The sequence below is a fragment of the Sinohyriopsis cumingii genome, unplaced genomic scaffold (genome assembly GCF_028554795.1).
Source record: "Sinohyriopsis cumingii isolate HCF-2022 unplaced genomic scaffold, ASM2855479v2 utg000881l, whole genome shotgun sequence".
NCBI classification, from domain to species: Eukaryota; Metazoa; Mollusca; class Bivalvia; order Unionida; family Unionidae; genus Sinohyriopsis; species Sinohyriopsis cumingii.
Genome location: NW_028315939.1, coordinates 79,618 through 103,439, shown reverse-complemented (window position 1 = coordinate 103,439; position 23,822 = coordinate 79,618). Strand labels below are relative to the sequence as shown.

Here is a 23,822-nt window from a genome sequence, read left to right as displayed (position 1 = left end):
TGATTGATGCAGCTACTATGTAACTGTTATAGTCTCTCACCAAAAGATACCAAGGATTATGTATTCCTATATATAACATGGATTTATTTATATAATTGAACAAAGAACTCAAAAGTATACCCTGGACAAAAAGAAGTCAAAATAGCATTATTAGATTGAATAAAATCATGTAGAGAAAATACATAACAAATAATATTGTGTCTTTATCGCACAACATCCCTCCATGGTTATTTCGCATTGGGGAAATTGAAATACAATGCCTTGACACACCAAAAGAGTCGGGCGCGCTAAACTGTGAGCTATGCGGGTGATATTTGCCATTAGGCAAAGCATCGAACTCATTGATAAAAAATAGGTATCCCGAAAAGTATATATTAACTATGCAGTGAACTCTCAATTCCTTATTAATTGTTTCTAATAAACATTATGTTATGTTGAATAAATAACATACTGCACAATCATTCTTCACTTATGTCTGACCGATTTTCAGCCGAATAATTCAATATAAATTACAATAATATGAATTAAAATTGTTTAACAAAAGTATGATATAAATATTTTTTGCAGGCACACATACCAACCATGCACATACAATACATTAGTGATATGGTTTTCTATACTTAACGGTTTTTAAATCTGCAAAGATTTCCAAATGGGCATACTATCACTAACCAGGTATGCAATGGTCCAAAACGCAAATGTAGAAGTGATCAAACAGCCACTTTGGATTGGAAAAAAAACCACGTCTAGATAATTTCCAGCTACTAGTATTTGGTAGAAATATATGACATTTGACATGTCGTTTAACTCCGTTTACACGATGAGTAACTTAAAGTTGGCTAAACAGTGTATTAACGCCACTTGTAGGAACGTGAAATGTCTTTATACTAGGACTGTATCCATCACACTTAGCGTGATATAAAAAGACAGTTTTGCAGACAATAGCTTAAACACCAGGTTGCTAAGGAAGCCCCTCCATTGCTAGGGGAACCACTCCGAGAATATGTTCTAAAATATTCGTACCAAGCTTGATCAAGATTGGTACAACCAATCTGGAGTAACTCTATTAAATCGGTTTTCTAATTTGGTTGCTATAGAAGTTATGCCAGTGCTATGAAAGCCACTCAGAACATAATTTTGGTAGAACGTGTTTAGGGGAACGTTTCAACTGAGTTTGATTGAAATTGGCCCGATCCAGTTTTGGGAAGAAGTTTATATAACAATGATTGGCCATGACCGAAGACGGGCCCAGATGCAAAGCTACGTCATAAGCACACGTGGCCTCATGATCAAAGTATGCTGCAATACATCGCAAGTATTTAATTCCAGGAACTATCACTTGTATGTATCTAGCTGATCATTAGGCAAACCCAACATATTGCACAGCACGATTCAACAGCGCGACATATGCAGGTTAATAATGTAAGAAAATATACTGATTTGCGAAATTTAGGAGTTTTGATAAGTATAAACGGATGTATAATTTACTCTTACTGGTGTAGAACAAGTGATATTGTGAAAATAACATTTTCATCTTTAAGTCATAGTGACCTTGACCTTTGACCTCAAAAGAATCAATAAGATTTCTTCCTTACTTCAAGACCAAGCCATCCACTAAATATTTGGTTCAGATATATGCAAGGTAAAAAGTATTGGGTGTAAACGATTTGTATTCTTCCTGCCAGAGTGACTTTGATCTTTTGACCCCGAAATGGACAGGTAAAATATAAAAAAACCTTTGCACATTTTATAATAATTTTAACCGTCGAATAAAGCTTAAGGCGCATAGGTAATGATAAAAATGACTTGCACTATATTCATTTCTTAAATTAATAATAAATAATAATTGAATAGGAACACATATATTGGTAATCTTACATTTGGACATACCTACCTTGATTGTATGTTCCCTGGACTCCAGGACAGTGCTTAAAGATAAATTTGAATCTGGACTCGTCTGCGCATGCTCTGATTTCTGAGACGGGATGATTACAGTTTTGGCTGCTAATGGTTGAATTGGTGTATGTAAACGTGTAAGATCCATGAAACGGACAGGGCTCGGGAATGCTAGGCACTGAAATAAAAAACATACATATTTTCTAATGTCAAATACCAAACATACAAGGGAACAAGTTTGCGTCGGTCCCTATTAACAAATTTATAATTTTTTATCATACGTTTATGACAATAATACATGACATACATTTTCTTGTCAATGACTGTTTTTATCACATGGCTAAAAAATGTCGTAACCCACGTAAAATTATTCCAATAAATAAATTGGCAGAGCAATAGACATTTGAAAAATCCCACAGTAAACAATTTGATACATAATAATTCCTTGCTTACATCTGAATTTTTAATGTAATTTCAGGAAAGCTTGGAATCTTCTTATTCTATACTGGTAATTACGCTTATTCTTGTATATAATATTGCACACGATAATCTACATCAACTCCCTCAACACTATGATCAACTTGTTAGCCTTTATGATCACCATGACAACGTCACCGATATACCTAAACAACGGAATTAGTCGGTTAATAATATGGAAGTTAATAATATGGAACTGCTAATGGAACTGGTATCTTCCTATTTCATTTCTTGTCAAATATTACATATCAGTTTCAGTACAAGATTATTTCCTCTTTTAGCAACGCTAATACAATGAAATGAAGGAAGGTTGTCTGTCTTTGTTCATAGAACTGAATCAGTTTTGAAGATTTCTGCTTAATATCAGATGTGTCGCAAAAACAACAGTTGTCACTGACGCGCAGGAAAATGCGTAAATGGGCACCATTTATCACGTTCCGTTAAAAACAAAATCGAATCCAAGTTTGGGCAAGCTTCTGCGTGTAACTATCTATTTTGAGAATGATTGATCTTTCCGTTATCAACAGGTTTGCGGCTAATGTGGGGACGTGAGAAAGCTTGCTAGTAGCTTTTCGTGGGTCGGTGGTTCTTCCCGGGGTTTTCCACGGTTCTTCCTGCACCATTTATACTGACCGCCATGTATTGCCTATCGGCTGCTGAAAAATGGCGCTAAACCCCACTACAACAACAACAACAACAACAGGTTTGTCCCTGCAATCTTATGGATCAATGTACATGTAAGTCATTCCTGAATGATTTACGGATGCTGCTGAGAGTTTATATTTCACGCAAATAGTTTGGCGTCGAGTCATCGACGAGTATCGCGTCGTTAAATTCAATAGTTAAAAGTTTCTGTTAACTGTCCTCGGCGACAGATATCTCTCATTACCTTTTATTTCGTCATACACTGTGCGCGGTTGTGTAAAGTTGTCTTCCGCACTATGTACCATCAACTGTTAGATGGACTGGAAATATACAAGGTTTGAAGTGGGATAGTATATAAAGAAGAGGACCAAATACTGATATAGCTGAAGATACAAGAGTTCGTCGTTTTTTTTTTTCTTCTTCCAGAAAACCCTTTTTTAAAGAAAAAACCACATTAGAGAAAGAAAATGTCGAACTCGACTTATTCTTGTCACAATTGCATCTGTAAATACAATGTAAACTAAGACCACCACCAGCGATAAATTTCCCTTGTGTATAATTGTAAAGTGAGACTTGCAAATATTATGCAAGAAGCTGATAAAAAGTGTATCATTCAAAATGAATGTATTTTTTACAGAACCTTGCACCACCTCCCTACCTCCTCCTTCCCAAAAACCACGAGCATCTTTAGTTTTGAGAATGGACAGTACCTTTTCAATTTAACTTTAAACAAAACAATAAAATTGACACATATCTATAATTGATACATATCTCTTACAACTAATACATTTCAGCGCAACGTTGAAATACTACAAACATTGTTATAGAGCAGGGGTAGGCAAACTACGGCCCGCGGGCCGATGCAGCCCGCCAAGGGCTTTCATGCGGCACGCCAAGGGTTTTCATGCGGCCTAGGAAGAAGTCATCATTCGCACTGACTCTGTTTATGTTACTCTGTTTATCAAATACATGTGCTTCTTTTGAAGTTTAAGTTTTCAAATATTAACAACATATTAACAACTGAAAATTAATTATGATGTTATTTAGAAAAACCTTTCGTTTTTGCTGTTTCAAATAGTAATTATTTTACTTAATGAACTATGCGGCCCGCGACAAGGTGTAACTTTGTGTATGCGACACTTGCACTGGAAAGTTTGCCCACCTCTGTTATAGAGCCAACTTCAGCAAAGATTGTGTGACCTTAAATTGTACAGTCATTCAACGTTATTGAGTCTCGATAATCTTAAAAATGAGGGAGTAATTAAACTTTTAAATGGATCACTGAACGAATCCACACAGACACGTGGACTGAGGAATGAACGAATAAACAGAAATATTATACCTTTGACTAGGGTATGAAGAAACGCATCTCCGCTGATGTGGCCACACACGGTTTCTAGGGAATCTTCGTACCAGCAATTGCCTGGAAAAAGAAATTAAAACAAATAAGCGATTTATTGTAGCGATGACCTGTAAGATTCTATACGTTGATATGTGCACCTCAGAGGTATAAATGATATACAGTCTACTGACTATATGTAGATCTACAACTGTATGATATTGTGACATGGTAAATCTGAGTCAACGCTTCTTGAGATGATAAGAGAATCAAGTGCAGTGATCCATTATTATTATTACTTGTTGATGAAGTAGCCAAAGTGAGATCTGGTGCTGAATCAGTCCGATAAATCTCTTTCATTTGACCCCTTTTATCAGAGAGCAAATTTCAGTGAACTGCTTTACCCACATATCCCACACTCTAGTCCGATAAATTAAGCCCCGCCCCCCATCTATGTAAATACTGATGGACGATATGTTGGTCTGATATCACCTATTCATTAATGTGCAATTTTGCTGCATGCAAATCTGTCTGGACTACACCTGCGTACAATTTAGACACTTACTGGTACTTGGAAACAGCCATTTCAATCGCGAAATTAAAAATGGCCACATGACAGAGGGTTGTGTTTTTTATTCAATGCGGATTTACAATTCGTCTCACATAGGATTTGCTCCGGAAATGTAATGCACACGTCCCCAAAAGAACCCTTCAGCCGACGGTAGCTCCACAGCCGCGAGAAATACCGGCAAGTGTATAAAATGTATACCGATGTGTGCAGTGAAATGTTCTGCAGATAATTGCAGATTTTAATGAATTTGTGACATCATCACCTAAACCGCCAGTCAATGTCATCATGGCTGCGAGGATCGGCCTAACCCCAATCCTGCCTCTGCTAAAATCAACAATTTATTCTCTAAACAATAGCTTTTCTTTACCTGGCCTTCTCTTTCATTATTAAGTGGCTAAATTTAGACGGCAACCCATCATATGCTATGTCAGTTCTGGGGAAAAAAAATTAACGTAATGAATCACGTGATTATCATTGCGTACTCTTTCTGTTGGATTTCTCATTTGAGCAGGAAAAAGAACAAGTTAAAGTGTAAAATGTTTCCGAAAATGAATTTCCGTGATCATTGCTTATCTTATATATTCAAAGTCACTTATGACCCGAAATTAAATCGTGAGACTAAGCTTAGGATACATATCTCAGAGCTAGTTACAGATATTATGAACAAATTACGGCTTGCGTTCTTGGACGTTTCCAGTAAGTCTATGGCACCATTGGCTAAACAAATTTAGGCACCACACTGTATCTAATTTCTTACGGTCAGTGCCTCTTGGATCGATTGATAACTATAGGCTTGCATAAGAGTTTTACTGGTTTACCTCAATCACCGGTCAGGTACAATCAGGGCCGGATTAAGTTAATTGTAGTCCCAGGGCACTTCTTTAACAAAACGATTGGCATTGACGCGACTGACACGTTCTGTATACACTTTTCAATAATATGGTGTTTTGGTATGCCCAAGGCACAGTGCTTACCGTGCCTATTGGATAATTCGACCCTGGGTACAAGGAACATGCACATGCTCTGATATCCAAGAACCACACGATCGAGTTTAAATATCATTTGAAAGCTAAACGTTACTCCTATTCCCTACATATTAATTTTCTTCTATTCTTTCCAGAGAACTCAAATAATTCAGATATTGCAATCTAACGATTTTATTACCACAGGCATCACTTGCGACATCTTTATCCCTACCAGATATAAAAATTATTTGTTTTTCATAAGACATCTGATCAATTAAGTTGCTATAGAAATTTTCCAATATTTGGCCATGTCACGCCATAACAAATTACACGAGATTCAATGAATGATGTTGCTGACATTCATTTATACGAGCATAATTCGCTGAAGGTCACCATTTTTAATCGCACAACAGATTTTCTACCAATTGCTAAGGGATGTGCATCAATGAATAAAGAAACAATATAATGTGTTCGAGACTTAATTTGTTACAGAAATATGAAATCTCAAACTTATAAATTAGTATTTCGCATCAAACAACTTGACAACAGAATACAAACCATGATGTGCCATTTCATAGGTAGAAATTATGTCTAAACTTTTCAACTTTGAAATGATTCTAAGTTAGTCAGACAGTGTACACGAAATGCTGTTTTATTAAGGTTTTTTTTTTTTAGTTTTGTTCAGCTCTATTCAACGGTAAGCAAAACGATCTTCCAATTAAAACTAGATAATACTTCACTTCAGTTCTGAGCAAATGAACAACGTACTTTCATTACTTCTGAGAACGAACTTTATCGGTATTGGTATTTTGTGATTAATAAAAAATTATCGGCTATTTCTTTTACAGGAGTTTATTTCTGCCTAAGCATGAAAGCTTAATCATTATGTGAGAAGCTTACTGTATAGTTGCTTTCCCTTCAGACTCCTCTCTTTGATTTTGCTTAGAGCCAACACTATATAGAGATCATGATGGAATAAATAAATAAATAAATAAATAAATAAATATATATATATATATATATATATATATATATATATATATATATATATATATATATATATATATATATATATAGTGTTAAGAGGATATGCAGTAACACATCTCCATAAGTATATTATGTGCTCGTCCAGTATCGCACGTACGTACGCAACTCTGAGGGTGTACAATATTACTTCTCTATATATAGTGTTATATGTATGTACAGTGTCACAGTTCTCTTATATATATATATATATATATATATATATATATATATATATATATATATATATATATATATATATATATATATATATATATAGAGAGAGAGAGAGAGAGAGAGAGAGAGAGAGAGAGAGATAGATATATATATAGTTATAAGGGTGTACTGTATCACATTTCCATATATATATAATGTTATGTAATGTTGGTATAAGGTAATACAAGATCACGACCCTGTAAAGAAAGTTTCCAGATCCAGCGACAGTTTAACGGTTTATCGTTTAGGACATTAGTTCCTACACACGTTGACGTCTAGGAAGAATACGTATGGCACTAAAAAATAAAGATACACATTCAAAAAAAAAGAAGGATCTGGGCACTTCCTGTCAAACTAAGTAAGTAAAAGGTAAGGATGGTACATGAAGTTTAACAGACTTTATGTTACTACTGTACTAATTATCACTTAATGAGGGAGAATAACCGTAGGCAAAGTAGGAACTTCATTTAATACAGGCTATATTCTCAGGAACTTCCTTTGACACTGGCTAAATTCTCATGAACTTCCTTTGACACTAGCTATATTCTTATGAATTTCCTTTGACCCTAGCTATTCTTATGAACTTCCTTTGACACAAGCTCAATTTTCAAGAACTTCCTCTGACACTAGCTATATTAGCGGTCATCTCTTAGTTTAGGTTTATTGATGAAGTCTATTTTGCTCAAACAGTGTGTGTGTGTGTGTGTGTGTGTGTGTGTGTGTGTGTGTGTGTCTATTGGTTTTGTAGGACATCATTTTACGGATGTCACTTATTTTTCTTGTGATTTGCGTTTCTTCTAGCATAAAACTATTTACCTATACATTATTGTCTCTGGCTATTTCTTGTTTCACTGAATGTAATAAACTGTAAACAAATTAATGTATGCTAATTAGTTTATATTTTGATATACTACGTCTTGTAGCATATTTATTTGTATTTTTTCGCTTAAAAACTTTTTTATAGCATGTTAAAACTTTGGAATCTTGCGCTAACAAAGAGCACGAGATAAAAGAGCTTAAATGGCAACTGTTTCAGTTTTAATGTAGTAAGTGTACTAAAAGTTCTGAAACCTTCGCGTGTCGACTTACATGGCCATCTGATTTAGGTCATGCTCTGTCAAGACCGCAGCTGAGAGTCGCAGTGCGCGTGGATTCCGAATCAAGCCAAACTTTATGCTCTCATTCAGTCTACGTAGCACATAGAGTTCGCACCATCTCAATAAACTATTTAAAGGAAATAATAAGTTTTGTTCTGATACGTGTTTTAGTCTTATGAGCAACAAGGCCAGATCGAGGTGGTAGTAGACCAAGGAACAATTTAAAACAGAGTAAGCGTTCCATTTGCACCACTTTTAATCCGGCCTTGATGAGCAACGTATAGTTCCTATCGACAGGGAGTTCCAAAATTTATTGACAGTCTCGAAAATATATGGAAGTATCAGGAAATGGAATACACAACAATGTCTGTACAGCACAAAATAGATTATATGAATTATGCAATCTAGGTCAAATTTCAGCAACGATGTACTTTCGTCTTGTCTGTCGGCGGATTAAAGATCTAACAAATGCTATGTTGGCAAATTTCTGAGGAAATAAATCATATTCCTATCGATTTCATGCAGGTATATATCGATGAAAGGTCGTTCAAGTGTGCTAGGTCGGCTAATAAGCAGCGACCCTATGCCGACACCAAATGGTGTCGATTTCAAACTTTTAGATAGGGAATGGACTCTGACAATATACCCCAACATCAGTGTCTAAATATCAAAAATGGGGTGGCAAGGGTCAGAGGAAACGGGGACTGGAGCATTTTTTTTTTTTACAAATACGCTCGACGATTCAACTTGTGTCTTGTTTTCAACACAGGTTTGATTTGGTTTGTTGCTTTACGGCACATCAACAAAATAGGTTATTTATTGCAAAGGCAGTTGGAGCAAGTGCCTTGCCCAAGGACACGTCATGGAATCTGACCGCGGCTGATCTGATGGCATGGTTCGAACTTGCACCCATTCGGACGCAAGTCTGTTACGCTAACCACTGAGCCACCAAACTAAGAATATGCATGAAAAATACAACGTTTCGCGATGACACGAATTAATTTTCAAATAGATATCATTTTATACCACTTTTCGCTATAAAATATGTATTGAAGTACAATCACTGAAATGAAAAAAAGAGGTAAAACATTAACTTCTCCATTTACCAAAACACGGTCCATAACGGGAAATATAATGGTTGTGAGAGACAGTGTGTGATTATCTTTAGTAATAATATAATAAAACTATTATATTACAATTTGAAATACAAGCAAAAGGTAAAACTATGAATTTGTTTAATTATTCAAAGCGCCATCAAGTATTGCAATTAAACCTCTGCGAAGCTGAATGCAGATGTTATGTATTCCCAAGTGGCTCTTCAATTTGAAATGTGTGGCATTCATGACACTCAGCTTGAAGGGAGTCCTTAATGAAAGGAAATCAATTCTCGAAATAATAATAAAAAAAATGCCGAGGTGACTGAATTCTTCTGCTGATGCACAATATTTCGGGTAATAAAAAAACATGATACAGGGCGCTGAGAGAATATTTTTTTTATAGTTGTGCCCCATTTATCTATTCTGCTCTTAAAAGAAGTAATGTAAGACAAATTCAGACCCATATTAACACGCAAGGAACTGCTATCTCTACAATGAGTGTTTTGTTTTTGTTTTGCTGTTTTTAAAAAATTGTTTAAAGTTCCTAGATTTCACAAGTTCAATTTACAGGGTTAAAATACACATTAAAAACCGACACTGAAATGGCGGTTACACAATTTTTACTGTAGAGCGAATTTGAGTCAACAAAGGTTCTATAGTATTTGATAGTATTCGTTTACCTCCACCCTTGCAGTGTGTACCCCCTACCCTCCCACCCCACCCAACCACCACTGATTTTTAAAAACGAAACATACAGTGCTTTGCTATTTCATCCATTACTTTACAATTTCTAAGCTGACTGTCGCCGGGGGGGGGGGGGGTACCTAACACTATATTCTTGGTTGTGTTTCAAACCAAATGAAATTTTCATTGTAGACAACCTGTCTGCTTGCTATCCTTTCCCGTTTCCTGGAAAATCCATTTTCAGTGGAGGCGTGAGATCCTTGGACTACACATAAATAGAATGTATAATCTGTCGTCTGCATCCAGTATTAGCAATAACTTGTTTTATTATTTCTCAACAAATAAAATAAAATTAAACAACATAAAATGGGCAAGCGGGTTTAAGACTTTCGTACATGAATTCAGAAGAACGCACAAAGTCTTGCTATTGTTAATCAATCCAGTTGTCTTCAAAGACAGACTTGCCCAAGCAAATATAACGAACGTGTTAGTAAATAAACTCCCCTTTGGTTTGAAACACGTCCAAACGGACAGTGAGAAATCCTAGCAACAATTACATAAATATTATAAACCAACTGATGAAAGGACTTAAGTTCTGTATATTTTTTTATCCGCAATGCTTTTCATTTTTTAAGTCGGGTACACACTGCCGATGAAGAGGTATGTTATTATTATAACAGCCAAATGCTCAACTCGGAAAGTACGTTTCTTTACCCATATTGCATGTGTTTGTTGTTTCATTATAAAACTGTAAAGAACCCTGTCTTAGAAGACTTCAGTCACAGTATTGTTGTTACCAAGCATACGCTTTATGCTCTGCCAATATTGCAAATGCCATTTGCCCTTGTGCCTTATTTCCACTATTGATTACATAGAACCGATACGTAATTTTACAGTAAAGGAAACTATCATAAAAACGTCTGGTAAATAGAATGTTTACCACGTTCGTGTTACCGAATGTACTCCCATACAAGTCGAGTATAACTGCAAATTGCACAGACCCGGGTCTGCCATCGCATAATACAGTTTGTTATGAGTAATCAGTTAAACAACCAACATGGACGATGACCTGAAGATCAGGGTATTTTTTCTTTGCAGTATATACGGCAAAAAATGAAATGGATACAGTTTCCTCCAGGGCGTACGAAATCTACACCCTATGATGTAAATTAATGGATAAAACCAGGTAACGGGCCGGACAAGCCACGGGTCCTATTCTGCCCACCTCTGACCTAGATAAATGCCTTCCGAACAATACAATTGAAACAAAAAAATAGTAGATATTGATGTTTGTGCTTTGTGTCTAAGACAGGGTCCAATCCTACCTGCAACTCAACCATGTCGTGCTTGTAGACAATTCCAAGCATATATACAGTGCTTAAAAGCTTTTAATCGTATCTGAACTGAAGTACTTAAATGTATAATAAATGCGTCTCTAAAATGTATTTCGTAGAAGATATTATTAAATAAGTTTATCTGTTTTTCCTGTATATGGGAACATTTGTTTATATGATTGCTTACGAAGTCTTCGGAAACGTCTTCTCATCAGAGAAACTGCTGTAATATAACGCCGCTTACACAGAAAGAAATCAGTGCAAACGTCGCAGAAAAAAAGCTACGTTTTCAAACTGCATCAAGTATAAATAATACACGGTCGATCATCTTGGTATAAACTATTTCTTATTTCACAAAACATGAAGTAAATGTTTGGTCCAGGAACATACAGAAATCTTTGTCCATGAAATAATACAATTCATTAGCAACAATACTCTTCGAAACGCATGTCTCATCATTAACCTGAGATTGGAGGCTCATTGAAATCGTCAGCTTAGTTTGTAATCTGGGCATGAGCACGGCATGACCTGATTCCAAGTCTGTTTTGAAATACCTTATAAGTAGCTGTGTCTGGAAACACATGGGTAAAAATACAACGCTTTTCATCTGGACAATAAATCTCACGGTATATGGTTTTTAAATGTCAGACTATATACAGTATCTTTTCTTGCTGTGTTGAATAAGTACATTCAATGATTGTTCCAGTTGCAAGTTACTCATTGGGCGCTAGTTCTTAAAGATCTTCCCTTGGGCTATCCATCATTATCGTTAAATGCTTACAAAAACAGCATTCAAATTGTTTTATGCATAATATCTTCAAACGTCCAAGACCTGGCAACTTGAACATCATCGTGGCACACATGCCACGGCCAGTGGAAGCAACTCTTATCCTGGAATGAATGCATCACATGCTGATGCTCCTTCTGTGAATGTCTTTGGCTTCTTTTTATAAAGAGTTATCAAAAATGTGACCTCATAGTTAAGGATTTAAACCTTTTTTTTGTTGCATTTATATGTCTGTTATTTCTTTTACGTACAGAAACTTACCGTACATGTCACAATATAGCCATGATTATGACAATGTGCCACTAAAACGTTTACATATATACGTACTTTAGTTTCTGATTAAAAATATGTGTAACCGGTTGTATATTTAGCATTATACAACATGTATAGAGTTTGATAAAACTGATGGCAGGTCCTTGTAACCGATGACCTATTTAATAAAGGAGATGCTCAATTCACTCCTCTTACGTTCAAGACTTAGGTAGAGTGTGTGCTTTTTGGAACAAAATTATTTAGCCAATTGTTTCCTTTAATATATGCATACTTTTCATACTTGGATGAGAACGCCAATTTGTTAATCAATTTTAACAAAATTAAACATGATATACGTTCGAACTACTTCTTTATTAAAATCGATCGTCAAAAACATAAAGAAAACAAAGGTTAGAAAATCAGACTGGATTAAGGCTGCGATTCAATGCTACAACAGGTATCAACGTGTGTGTGCCGGCCACCAACATACCAATCGATCAATAGCTCCCAGCAAGCTTTTATAGATGGTTGACATAATGAAATTTAGAATTAGGTCATATTCAAATATGAATTATGCATCAAATGATTACTACCAGAGTATTACAAGAATTACAGCAATAGATTATCGTTAGTACAAACTGAACACCAGGCTGCTTAGAGCGATGTCAATAGATATTTTATCACAGCACAACACATGCAAAAGTAACGGCAAAAACAGAAAACAGTGGCCATGTTGTTTTCGGCGCTTCAAACAAGAAATCAATGAAAAGCTTTGTACAAGAGGTTATTGACAAAGTACTACTGGACAAAAAGAAATTACAGGAATCCAGATTTATTCTGTCTCAATTATTTTATTTAACTGTCAAGTACTGAAACAACCTCTGATATTCTTTAGAAACTAGAACATACAAAATTTGGTATCAACATATTTTGTTGTATTATTTGACCCAACTTGTTCACAAGATACATGTAAGTACAGTATATAGTATGTGTTATGGCATTTGACCTTCAACCAGATATCATGGACAGAAGGTCACTGAACTTGTCTCAAACTCTGCCAAAATATACCGACATTTGCAAAATTGATCAATAACAATGAGTTGGAGAAAAAGGAAAGTTACTGAACTGACATCATTCAAAGTATTCTCTGGAGATATCCAACAGTACGTTCGATGCCAACAAAAATCCGTTTATATTTGAGTAGTTATGCTCAACAGCCCGTACAGACAAAACCTCTGGTCCAGAGGTTTTGTCTGTGCGGGCTGTTGGTATGGTTTTCAAAAAAACTTTACAAAAGTGGCTATATGTTGGTGGACGGATCTGTATCATTTTCATTACAAGTCATTTGCAAAATACAAAAAGTCTTTTAGTGAAAATTCTCTGTCAATGCTGCCCTTCGTTTAAAGCAGCAGTGGTGACAAGATCAAATGGCCTCTATAGTACCGTTGTAGAGGTCAGATGATATGATATAGCAGACAAGCTAATAGGATGGCATGTTGTCCGTTCTTCCGTCCGTTAGCATAATTTTGTTAAACTTACAGTAAACTACTTATCTTAAAATTGACTTTATGTGAGAATCTTATTTTCATACGACCAATGGTTGTGAAGCAGCAACGACGACGAGATTTTCTAGCAGGCCGCAATAGCTACCGCACTGAATGTACAATGAGCACGATTTCATTTACGAACAACTGGACCATGTGAAAACTATGTGCAAAGTTTTATGCCAATCGTTCCAGTAGTCTTGGATCTACAATAAACTAATTTCATGGGATGAACCGGCGACACGTGACTGGCCATTTCATGAACTTTTCAGGACTATGACCGTTCACAGTTAATCAATAATTAAAAGAAATTAATCCATCAAGGAAAAAAATAGACTCCTCATGCCAATGTGTCAATATGATATTAGAGACAATCTTTCCTACAGTGATGAAAAATAATTAAAAAAAAGCCGCATCATTGTTTCTGTCAGTTTCCGGTATCTCGTTGATTGCAAAGGAATACGCAGTACTAATAAATTGTTCGTCAATGGAATATCACGGCAGCAGACTTCTTTATATTGTAATAACAATGCTGATATATCATATGGCAAACAAAAGTAATCTTTCTTTTACATTAGTTGATTAAAGCTATATACAGACACTGTCCTGTATCTGCCAAGTGAGAAAAGTGCAAGCGAACCTGAAAACCTAAACCGGTCGGCTCCTGGTAATGGGCAGGTAGCAGATCTTTTAAGAATTATGATAGTCGAGTAGGTGGAACGTAGTTACTTAACCGTATACATAACATGTAATACATATTGGCCAGTCACCGCGTCAGAACGTTTCAAATGTTTAATATTGTTATGTATATTTAATTTAATTTTTTGTCTGTTAGTTTTTTATTTTTTATTTCATTAGATGTTATTGTAATGTAACATTGTTTGCTGGACTTGACCTTGTCCAAATTTGAGTTCATTTCTGCTTAACCTGATTGACTTTTTGTTTTATTGTTTTATTTCATTTATGTAAACAACTAATAATAGCTTCATTATTCTCTATGTGTATGAGCTTAGTAACATAATTATTATTCAGGTAAACAAGAAGACGTAAATATGTTGATCAGGATCAGGGTTTTGGAGATTCTTAAATAAATGTTGTACGCTATTGAATTGTAAATAGACAAGGCTCATTAGATCATCCTAGAAGGTTATTTTCCATTAGGTTTTGTAAAATGCTAATTGTGACCAGAGTTCAAGCAAAGAACTATATTGTCTTTTGACTGTGAGGATTTTACCAGTCGTGCTTTAACATCTAGCACTTTAAGTTGTATTATGTTGTGACCAGTTCGGGCTGAATTTTATATTCTTCAAATTATTGAATTCAAGTGATTATTTTCTCTGGAAATACAAAAGTGCTCTGATAAAATTCTTGGATAAAGATATTTACTGGAATTTATACTGTATTCAAACCTAGAATAATACTTCTGTGATTTAATAAGAGACTGTTGACATATCAGTACTTCGCAGGCCATAACAGACACGTCTTCGCCTTCAATTTGGAATCTCTTCGGAACTTGAATTGAGTTTCATTCAGGACTTTTGATTACTAGGACTTGTGTCTTTAATTCTTGAATTATAATTTGGATTTAAATCGCAATACCGTCAGTTTTTTTTTTCTCATTTTGTTTCACTTCGTATTGAGGGAAATAAATTATTTGTTGAAGGTTACACAGCTTGTTGTCTTCACTCTTTTCTGTTACTTGTTTTAAGAGCATATACTCGCAACAATATCCAATCAGAACACGATAAAGAGCATATACTCGTAACAATATCCAATCAGAACACGATAAAGAGCATATACTCGTAACAATATCCAATCAGAACACGATAAAGAGCAAGTTTTCATTGAAGACAGCCAGCTTCAAACTGAACATTGAAAAAAAACCCAACAAAAACGGCTGCTCTTCATAGTGAGACATCGGCCTTCGGACTACTGTATGAACCATAATATTTAGCTCAAGCATATCTCCTATCCTTGATTACAGGGGGTATTTCAAAAATGTGTTCCTCTTAACTTACAGATGAAGGTAAAAACGTAGTTCTATCTTTATAATTTTTTATAAAGATGTTGACAACTTGGTCATAGGCTATAGCCAGTGTAGTTGACCAAGTTCCATGACAACGCTCTTGAAACTTACACAAATAATTACTTTTAACAACAAATTGTACTTTGTATGTCAAAGAAAAAGACTTACTTTCTTTATATTGGAGAAGATTCTGGTGCCATCGTGTAAACACGAGACATGTATAGCACCTTCTGTTATTGTGATCCCTGAAAAGGAGAAAATATAAATTAACGTTTTAAAATTCTTTGCTTTATCAATATGATGCAATAGGTCTGACATCATTAGTATTAATCCTTAGTTGTATGTCTATAATTCGATTGCTTTTAGTTTAAAAATAAAAAACATGTTACAATATATATACATATTAATTTCTAACAAAGAAAGTGGAAAGAAACATTAGAAAGACAAAAAGCGGACTACATTTAGATATTTTAATAAACGTTATCTTGATTATGAATACTCTTCAGTGTAATGAAAGCTTCATAGTGCATAATTATCAAAACCATTGATTGATCCAGACAGATATTAATCCATTTCTATTTTCATGTACATGTAGTTTCATTGTCTATCAGATGATATATACCCAGTGTTATCTGTCTCATCCTCCTTGTTTGCGTCTGCTTTAGGTTGTTATCAGTTTTCGAGTCACATATGTGCAGCATCGAAAGCGATCGCTGATCACAAAGCCGAATCAGATAATTACAGATGGCATCACCGTAATAGACCAGCTGAAAACTTTTCCTTTCTACCACTCTCTCTTTATTAACCACTCGTCACTGAACTATGAGGGGAATAACATAATACGTCGGCATATCGGGGTCTAGGCTGATTATTCCTCTGATGAATGCCAACAATTATCACAGAATCAGATCTGCCTCCGCATTATACGATAGCATGTCTGGGTCTATGTTAGCAATCCGACTTAATGGCGGGTATGTACGGTAACTTGGCATCCCTTTAGAGGACACAGTTTGAAATTTTGCTAAACCAATTTTGAGAATGAAGTTTTTTATTTACCAGGACTTAATTAAAACAAAAAGACGCTTCAATCTAAAATCATGGTCGTTATTTTAATACAGCCTAAATAAGCATGTGCAAGAAGTTTGCACATTTACCTCGCAGTATGAAATAATAATAAATAAATCAATAAATCAATAAATAATAAAACCGAGAAATGGAGAAAAACTACGGGGGGGGGGGGCATTTTGGTTGGTTGGTTGAACATGACAGAGCCCGAAAAGCAGAAGCTGTACCTATGTGCAGCAACCAGGCGGTTAGAAGCGATGGTTATGATGAAGAAGCTTCGTCTCGATTGTTGAGACATAGTGGAAAATAAAAAAGCAAACAAGAGGCTCAAGTGTGCCTAAGATCAATTGCCTGGCTGATATGTATTTAAAGCTAAATGCAAGAGTACTTTGCGGGGACATCTTGGTTAGAAGGGTGCTTCTTTCGAAATTTCTTCAAATTAAGTTGGTTCCGTAAGAGGATGTTGAAATTTGTTCAGCCATATTTAGGGACAGACCAGCATTAATTGTGTAAAGATGAAAGACCTTCAACCCAGGATTCCTTCCAAAATATTTGATCTGCTTCTGTTTTGGAGAAGCAGTTCATATATTTTTATTTTCTGTAGCAGCAGCTGCTAAATATGATGACATGTCATTGGTCCAATACTGAAGTGCATTTGTTGTTTTAATTAAATCATTTTAATGTTTTGTTTCTATTTGTTTGTAACAACGATAGTGGTTCATCATAACTTTTTTGAAGGTCATTATGCTGCAATTTTTGTCAAGTTCAGTTTGTTCTGTTTATTGTTTTCTTTTTGTTTGGTTTTTATTTAGACTAAGTAGTTTACTATTTCTTGTTTCTATTTATAGTAACGGCGACCATATATAATGACAAACTATACAAATTTAAAAGACTTCTTTGGTTGGATGTTTTCTCACAAATATCGTCAGATTTTGTTGAATGGTTTTTGAGAAGAAAAAAAATTGTTTATTTTTTTATAATTAGGAACGACAGCCATTCTTAACCGCGGAACGGCATTTGTAAACCCCTTGTGCCAAGATGCTCAGCGCCAAATTTGCTTGAAACTGGTCTTATGTTCTTGGGGAGTGATGATTGGGTAGAAGAATTAGAAATAGTCAGTGGTTGAGGATGCACGATGGACGATACACGACCGGCGCTGGGTCGTGCCATTAGTTCAAAATGGGCAAAGAATTCAAAGAACTTGAGTCATTAAACCACATAATTGTCAAATAGAGATGGATATTCTGCTAAGAAATTGGATGTAGAAATAAGTAATTACGGTGATTAAGACAGATGATACAGAGATACATACTTGTTTAAAACCAAAAACCGATTTCCATCTCTATGAATACATGTTCCCTTCCTGGAAATGCTGTTTACGGAAATGTCGATGATTGCTCTACTCTGATACCATGTGCCCCTCCAGTTCAGGGGAAATATACATTCCGAACCTGCAATAAAACGTACACATTGTTTATTCTCGAAATTTTGCAGGTACATTCCTTGCAAATAACATCACAAATAAAACCAAAGAATTAAATGCCTAAATGTTTGTTGCACAAACGCTACGAAATCCAATGGCGTATACAATCATTCTGTTCCTTTTCTTTGTTTACACATTTGGATTTGTCTTTCTTTTCTCGGACAGTTTTAGCCACGTTGATCTGGGGGCCGCGAGTGGCCCAGTGGTCTAAAGCGCTGTCCGTTACGGATCACTACCATCTCACCTCTGTCTGCGTGGGTTCGGGTCTTGAATTCGGCAAACGTGGGTATGTAAGAAAGCTTGCCAGTAGCTCATCGTGGGTCGGTTGTTCTTTCCGGTGTTTTCCCGGGTTCTTCCTCCACCATTAATACTGGCCGCCATGTATAGCCTATCGTGTGATGAAAAATGGCGTTAAACCCTACAACAACAGCCACGTTGATCTAGTGTGAACATTAACTAAATTTGCATTTTCCACATTAGGATATTTCTTTATAGCAAAGCAATGTGAAAAGTTGGGAGCAACAAACGCTATTTTTTAAATATTCGACACAGATAAGAAAATTCTAAACTGATTTTTATTTCTGTCCAACATCTTACAATTTTAGCGCTAAGATATTTCACCCTCATAGTCATTTCAGACACGGTAGCTAATTGGGCAGAGCGTCTGATCATAATTCAAGAGTTACGGGTTCGACACCTGCCCAGGCCATCTCATGTCGGTTTGTATTAGCGTGTCCTTCGGAAGAATACTTAGCTCTTTTTTCCTCAGAATAATATAGACAGTAATTTTGCTATGGGTTTAACGCCATTTTTCAGCACACGATACATGGCGCCCTGTGTAACTGGAGTGAGAAGAACTCGGGAAAATCCCGATAAGAACCTATGACCCACAGGAAGCTCCTGGTAAGCTTTCTCATATACACACACTGGCCGAGCCCGAGACTGAAACCCGAGATGACAGAGGTGCCAGTAATCTAAGGAAAAAGACGTTAAAACCGAGAAAACAATCAAAATGCATGTACCATACAACTGACGAACACTATTGATTCTAAAGAATAATCATAATAAAAACGGGGTGTGGGGGTGCATATAACAAACTACAAACATAAACTGGTTTATACCAAGTCTATTACAAGATATTGTTACATTTATCGTGAATGTATTTTAAATATAATATGAATCCGAGAGACACAATACATTTTTTCGTGGGAAAAATAGGGTTCTAAAAAAGTGAATGTGGTTTTTTTGTAACTATAAACAGGAAATCGTGTAGGGTTTCTCAAGTGAAACCACCCGAAGAAATTACTTTTTCATAGACAGACTGCCTTGCAAAACCTACTGACGGTCGAATGGTCTTCTTTTAGTACAGTCTGCCTTGCAGAAACCCCAGGCGATCGAAATGGCGCTCTTTTATACAGACTGTATTCAGGGGTAGAATAAGCAGCATTTATGCATCGTAGCTTGATTACAAGTCAAGCATGAACGTTTATTTGACACGAGCTGGCTTTAAAATGATATTGGTTAGCCGGGTCGCGTCGTGTCCTGACATTCGTATCCACTCAATGATCTTTTGAAACCTAAATACATCACAACCTGAAGAAACAAATACATAGTGTGCAGTACCAGTCAAAATGGCCTTTCTATTGAAAAAATAAATTATATTAAAGTCCCCAGGTGCTGAAAAATCATTGAATTAGTTTGACATGGCATTAATATGCGAGATAAGAAAGAACCAAGGGCAATCAGTGCATGTGACAAAGTCAGCTGCACTGTCGAGACCAACGTATTAAGAAAAAGAGAGACTCCAATTTAAATGCTCATCAGGGTATTCCGTTTCATCCATTTTTACACAATGGTTCAGCTACAGAAGGGTTATTCAGTTTTAACTTAGTTCATATGGGAACACCTGGGTAAGTTAATTTCCTGAAATCTCACTTATTTGCCGGGTCTAACCGCAAACAATATAAACCCAGAACTTCCGTCGCATAATATGCTGTCAGATCAGGGTCTTTGTTGCTTGTTTTAGTTACTAGTCCTAACAAACTGCACATCCAGTATGCTTGCGCATTGTGCGACGGCGTATCTGTTCGCAACTTTATACGACTTATAAACGAGTGCAGTCAGTATGAATTTCTTAGTAAAGGGACGTGTTTAATTACTCTTCAGAATCACGTGCTTACAGAGTAAAATAAAATTCATCGATAATATTGAAGAGATATATTAATTATTATTCAATAATGAAACATAATGTTAGATAAATTACTACTGAGACTTCTAGTTAACGATGAAAGCTCTCTAAATTCAAAATAGTAAATATACATATTCTCGTGAACTACAATAACTCTTTTTTTCTTACGAGTTAAATTCATCAGCCGTACACATTTTATCAAAGAGGTTTGTTTCTATTGAAATATTGTACTGATGGATTTTCTAAGCAATTGCAAGACCTTGCTAACAATCTTTTCACAGTAGTTACTGCACAACCACGTTGACTTTTTGAGAAACACACCTTTTGCATAATGACTTTTTCTGCTCATACTCACTCCACTCTCTGTCTATCTGTCCGTCCCTCTGTCTATATATGCGTGTGTCCTGGTTCGAATATATGTAGTGTACGAATTAAAACTAACTTGTATGATAATATTATTTATTCTTATAAAAATATGTTAATGTTATCAACCACTTTTCTGTAGGATCCAGGGATTAGTATGGCGTGTCAATAAAATATATTTTTGAACTTTTTTTCTTGTTTATACTACATCATAATTCTTAATAATTTTGTATTTCTTTACAAAAATGAAAATATTTATTGTTCTATGCATGTGTCCGTGTGTGTATGTGTGTCTATGTCTGTACATTATTGTCCACTGAGTACCACTTTGCTTTCGGTCCATCAGTAAGGAGATTTACTTTCCCAGCGCTATTCTCTAACTGTTGGGTCTTAATAATTTCATTTCTAATTATTACGGGCGTCAAGTATGAACTAACAGATATTGCCATTCTCTGACTGTTGTATCTTAACAAAAGTCATGTCGAATCAATACGGGCATCAAGTGTAGTCTTAACGGATACTGGAGACCATTTCTTCCTTTGATTCTTTCGGATTAAATAGTCATACATTTCAGTTGTTGTGGTAAACGAGTTTTTCACTAAAATTATGAATTTCAATGATCTCGTATATTTCTTTCTGACGGCTTAAACTCTACTCAAGTGTTAATACTAATTCTAATGACCGTAAACTAGAAAACGAAGATACATGAACACAAACTTGGAGCATCTGCTCAATGAAACAGGCGATGAAAGGTAATTAAGATTCAATTATTGATGATGTCTACACCATGTCTTAACTAAATGGAGCAGACTTTCCTGAATATGATCCAACGTTTCAGACAATTAGACAGTGTCCAACATGCCACACTGTATTGATCTTTTCGATCCAAACATACATGTTAGGAAGCTCATCAATCAATGTCATGTTCTAATTTATTCTAAACAATGAAACTTGTAGCATCCAATCGATGTTCTAACCTAGTGAAAAATACAGTTGTCGTGACTTGTTCTGTTATTGCCCGCATTTAACCGATGAATGAAATTAAGCCAGGATCATCAAAATTCGACTCGTGATCAACTGTGTTGGCTTATACTTATACTAAATGCGATTTCAGTGTGGCTAAAATATAAAGTAGTTTTAAGTGATTTCGACTGTTGCAGTGTAAGAAATGAGATAATCTAAACTACTATGGTCTAATATGCAACCTAGTCATTATCAAAACAAGAAATTACATTAAGAACAGACCTTTGAGAATTACTGATTTTTTCTCTCTCTTTTAAGAACCTTCTGAGATGGTTAATGCTACAAGATATGCAGAAAATAATATCTGTAAATAATTCAAAGAATGTTGGGGGTGGGTGGGTTGGGTGGATCAGGATGATGTACAATTAAAATTTAGTTTCGGTTCTTACATCAAGTCTTGTAAACAAGATACTTCAGGAACTATGCATAGCTAATTTAGGCAATATGCATAGCTATCTCAGGCAATACGCATAGCTGCATCAGGCATTGTGCATAACTACATCAGGCAATATACATAGCTACATCATGCAATATACATAGCTACTTCATGCAGTATGTATAGCTACATCAGGCAATATGCATAGCTACTTCAGGCAATGTGCATAGCTAAGTTAGGAAAAAATGCATAGCTCTCTCAGGCAGTATACATAGCTACATCAGGCAATATACATAGCTATTTCAGGCAATATGTATAGCTACATCAGGCAATATATCAGGCAATATACATAGCTACTTCAGGCAATGTGCATAGCTAAGTTAGGAAAAAATGCATAGCTATCTCAGGCAATATACATAGCTGCTTCAGACAATGTGCATAACTACTTCAGGCAATATGCATTGCTAATTTAGGCAATATGCATACATAATCGCAAATATCGATGGTGAACATAATATTTTCTTATAGGTTTGATGGAGTAATGCAAGTTATTTGAGCACATACTTCATAATTTGCACCATAATGGCTTTTATGTCATCTGGGTTCGCAAACATCTGCATTTCTATGTATGATGTCAGATTTATTCATTCCATGTCTCGTTTTTTATATTCCACATAAGTTAAGCTGTCAACGCCAATATATACAATTACGTCGGACATTTCCTGTAACCTCCTAAGCGAGGCGAATCAGCATAATCAGTTTTCCAGCAGCATAAACTTACTACTCCATTAATTTTGGCATGCCTTAAAATCGGGATATTAACATGGATTCAAGCGCATGTCGGATGCAGCAATTACAACCATGCATACAGATAACGCCCAAGCCCCGTATTCAGGAATCTCCTCAGACTGAGTGCACGCTCAACCGCAAATATTGATAGCTTACAATGCATCAACTAACTGTAACTGAAACGTAGCAATGCATGGCGGAAAATATGTCAAGTAAATGTTAATAGTTTCGTATGAAATAATATAGTATCACACAGAAAATAAAGGTAATTTCAAGTTTATCTGAGCAATCAAGTTTTGAAGTTTTGTGAATACGGGACCTGAGCTGAATATGAGAAGCAGACGCCAAAAGTGTACTATAGGCTACATTTAATACAACATGAAACTTGGAAAGTAACGAGACGATACTGTAGATTTAGAAAATGGCATTAGATGATTTCGTGAGTAGGGTTTGTTTGGTTCTTGTGCTTGTGAGAAGTTATTTTGAGTGTTAATGGACTGTATGAGCACACCCCACCCACCCCTCCATGATGAGGTAACTAGTTATTGCCTTTAACAAGATATTCTTACAGTCGTGAGGCAG

The 23,822-nt window shown here is 35.7% G+C and overlaps 1 protein-coding gene across 1 annotated transcript in view; it reads right to left on the bottom strand.

Annotated features, from left to right (window-relative positions):
- The window catches only part of LOC149773120 (uncharacterized), a 62,527-nt gene that overhangs the window by 15,804 nt on the left and 22,901 nt on the right, over window positions 1-23,822 (bottom strand). Inside the window, exons 2-5 of the mRNA XM_089946785.1 lie at window positions 18,331-18,469; window positions 16,122-16,198; window positions 4,361-4,441; window positions 1,895-2,074 (exon numbers count right to left, since the gene is read on the bottom strand). Of these exons, the coding sequence (XP_089802911.1) occupies window positions 1,895-2,074; window positions 4,361-4,441; window positions 16,122-16,198; window positions 18,331-18,469 (477 nt within the window). The remainder of the gene's footprint in view (window positions 1-1,894; window positions 2,075-4,360; window positions 4,442-16,121; window positions 16,199-18,330; window positions 18,470-23,822) is intronic.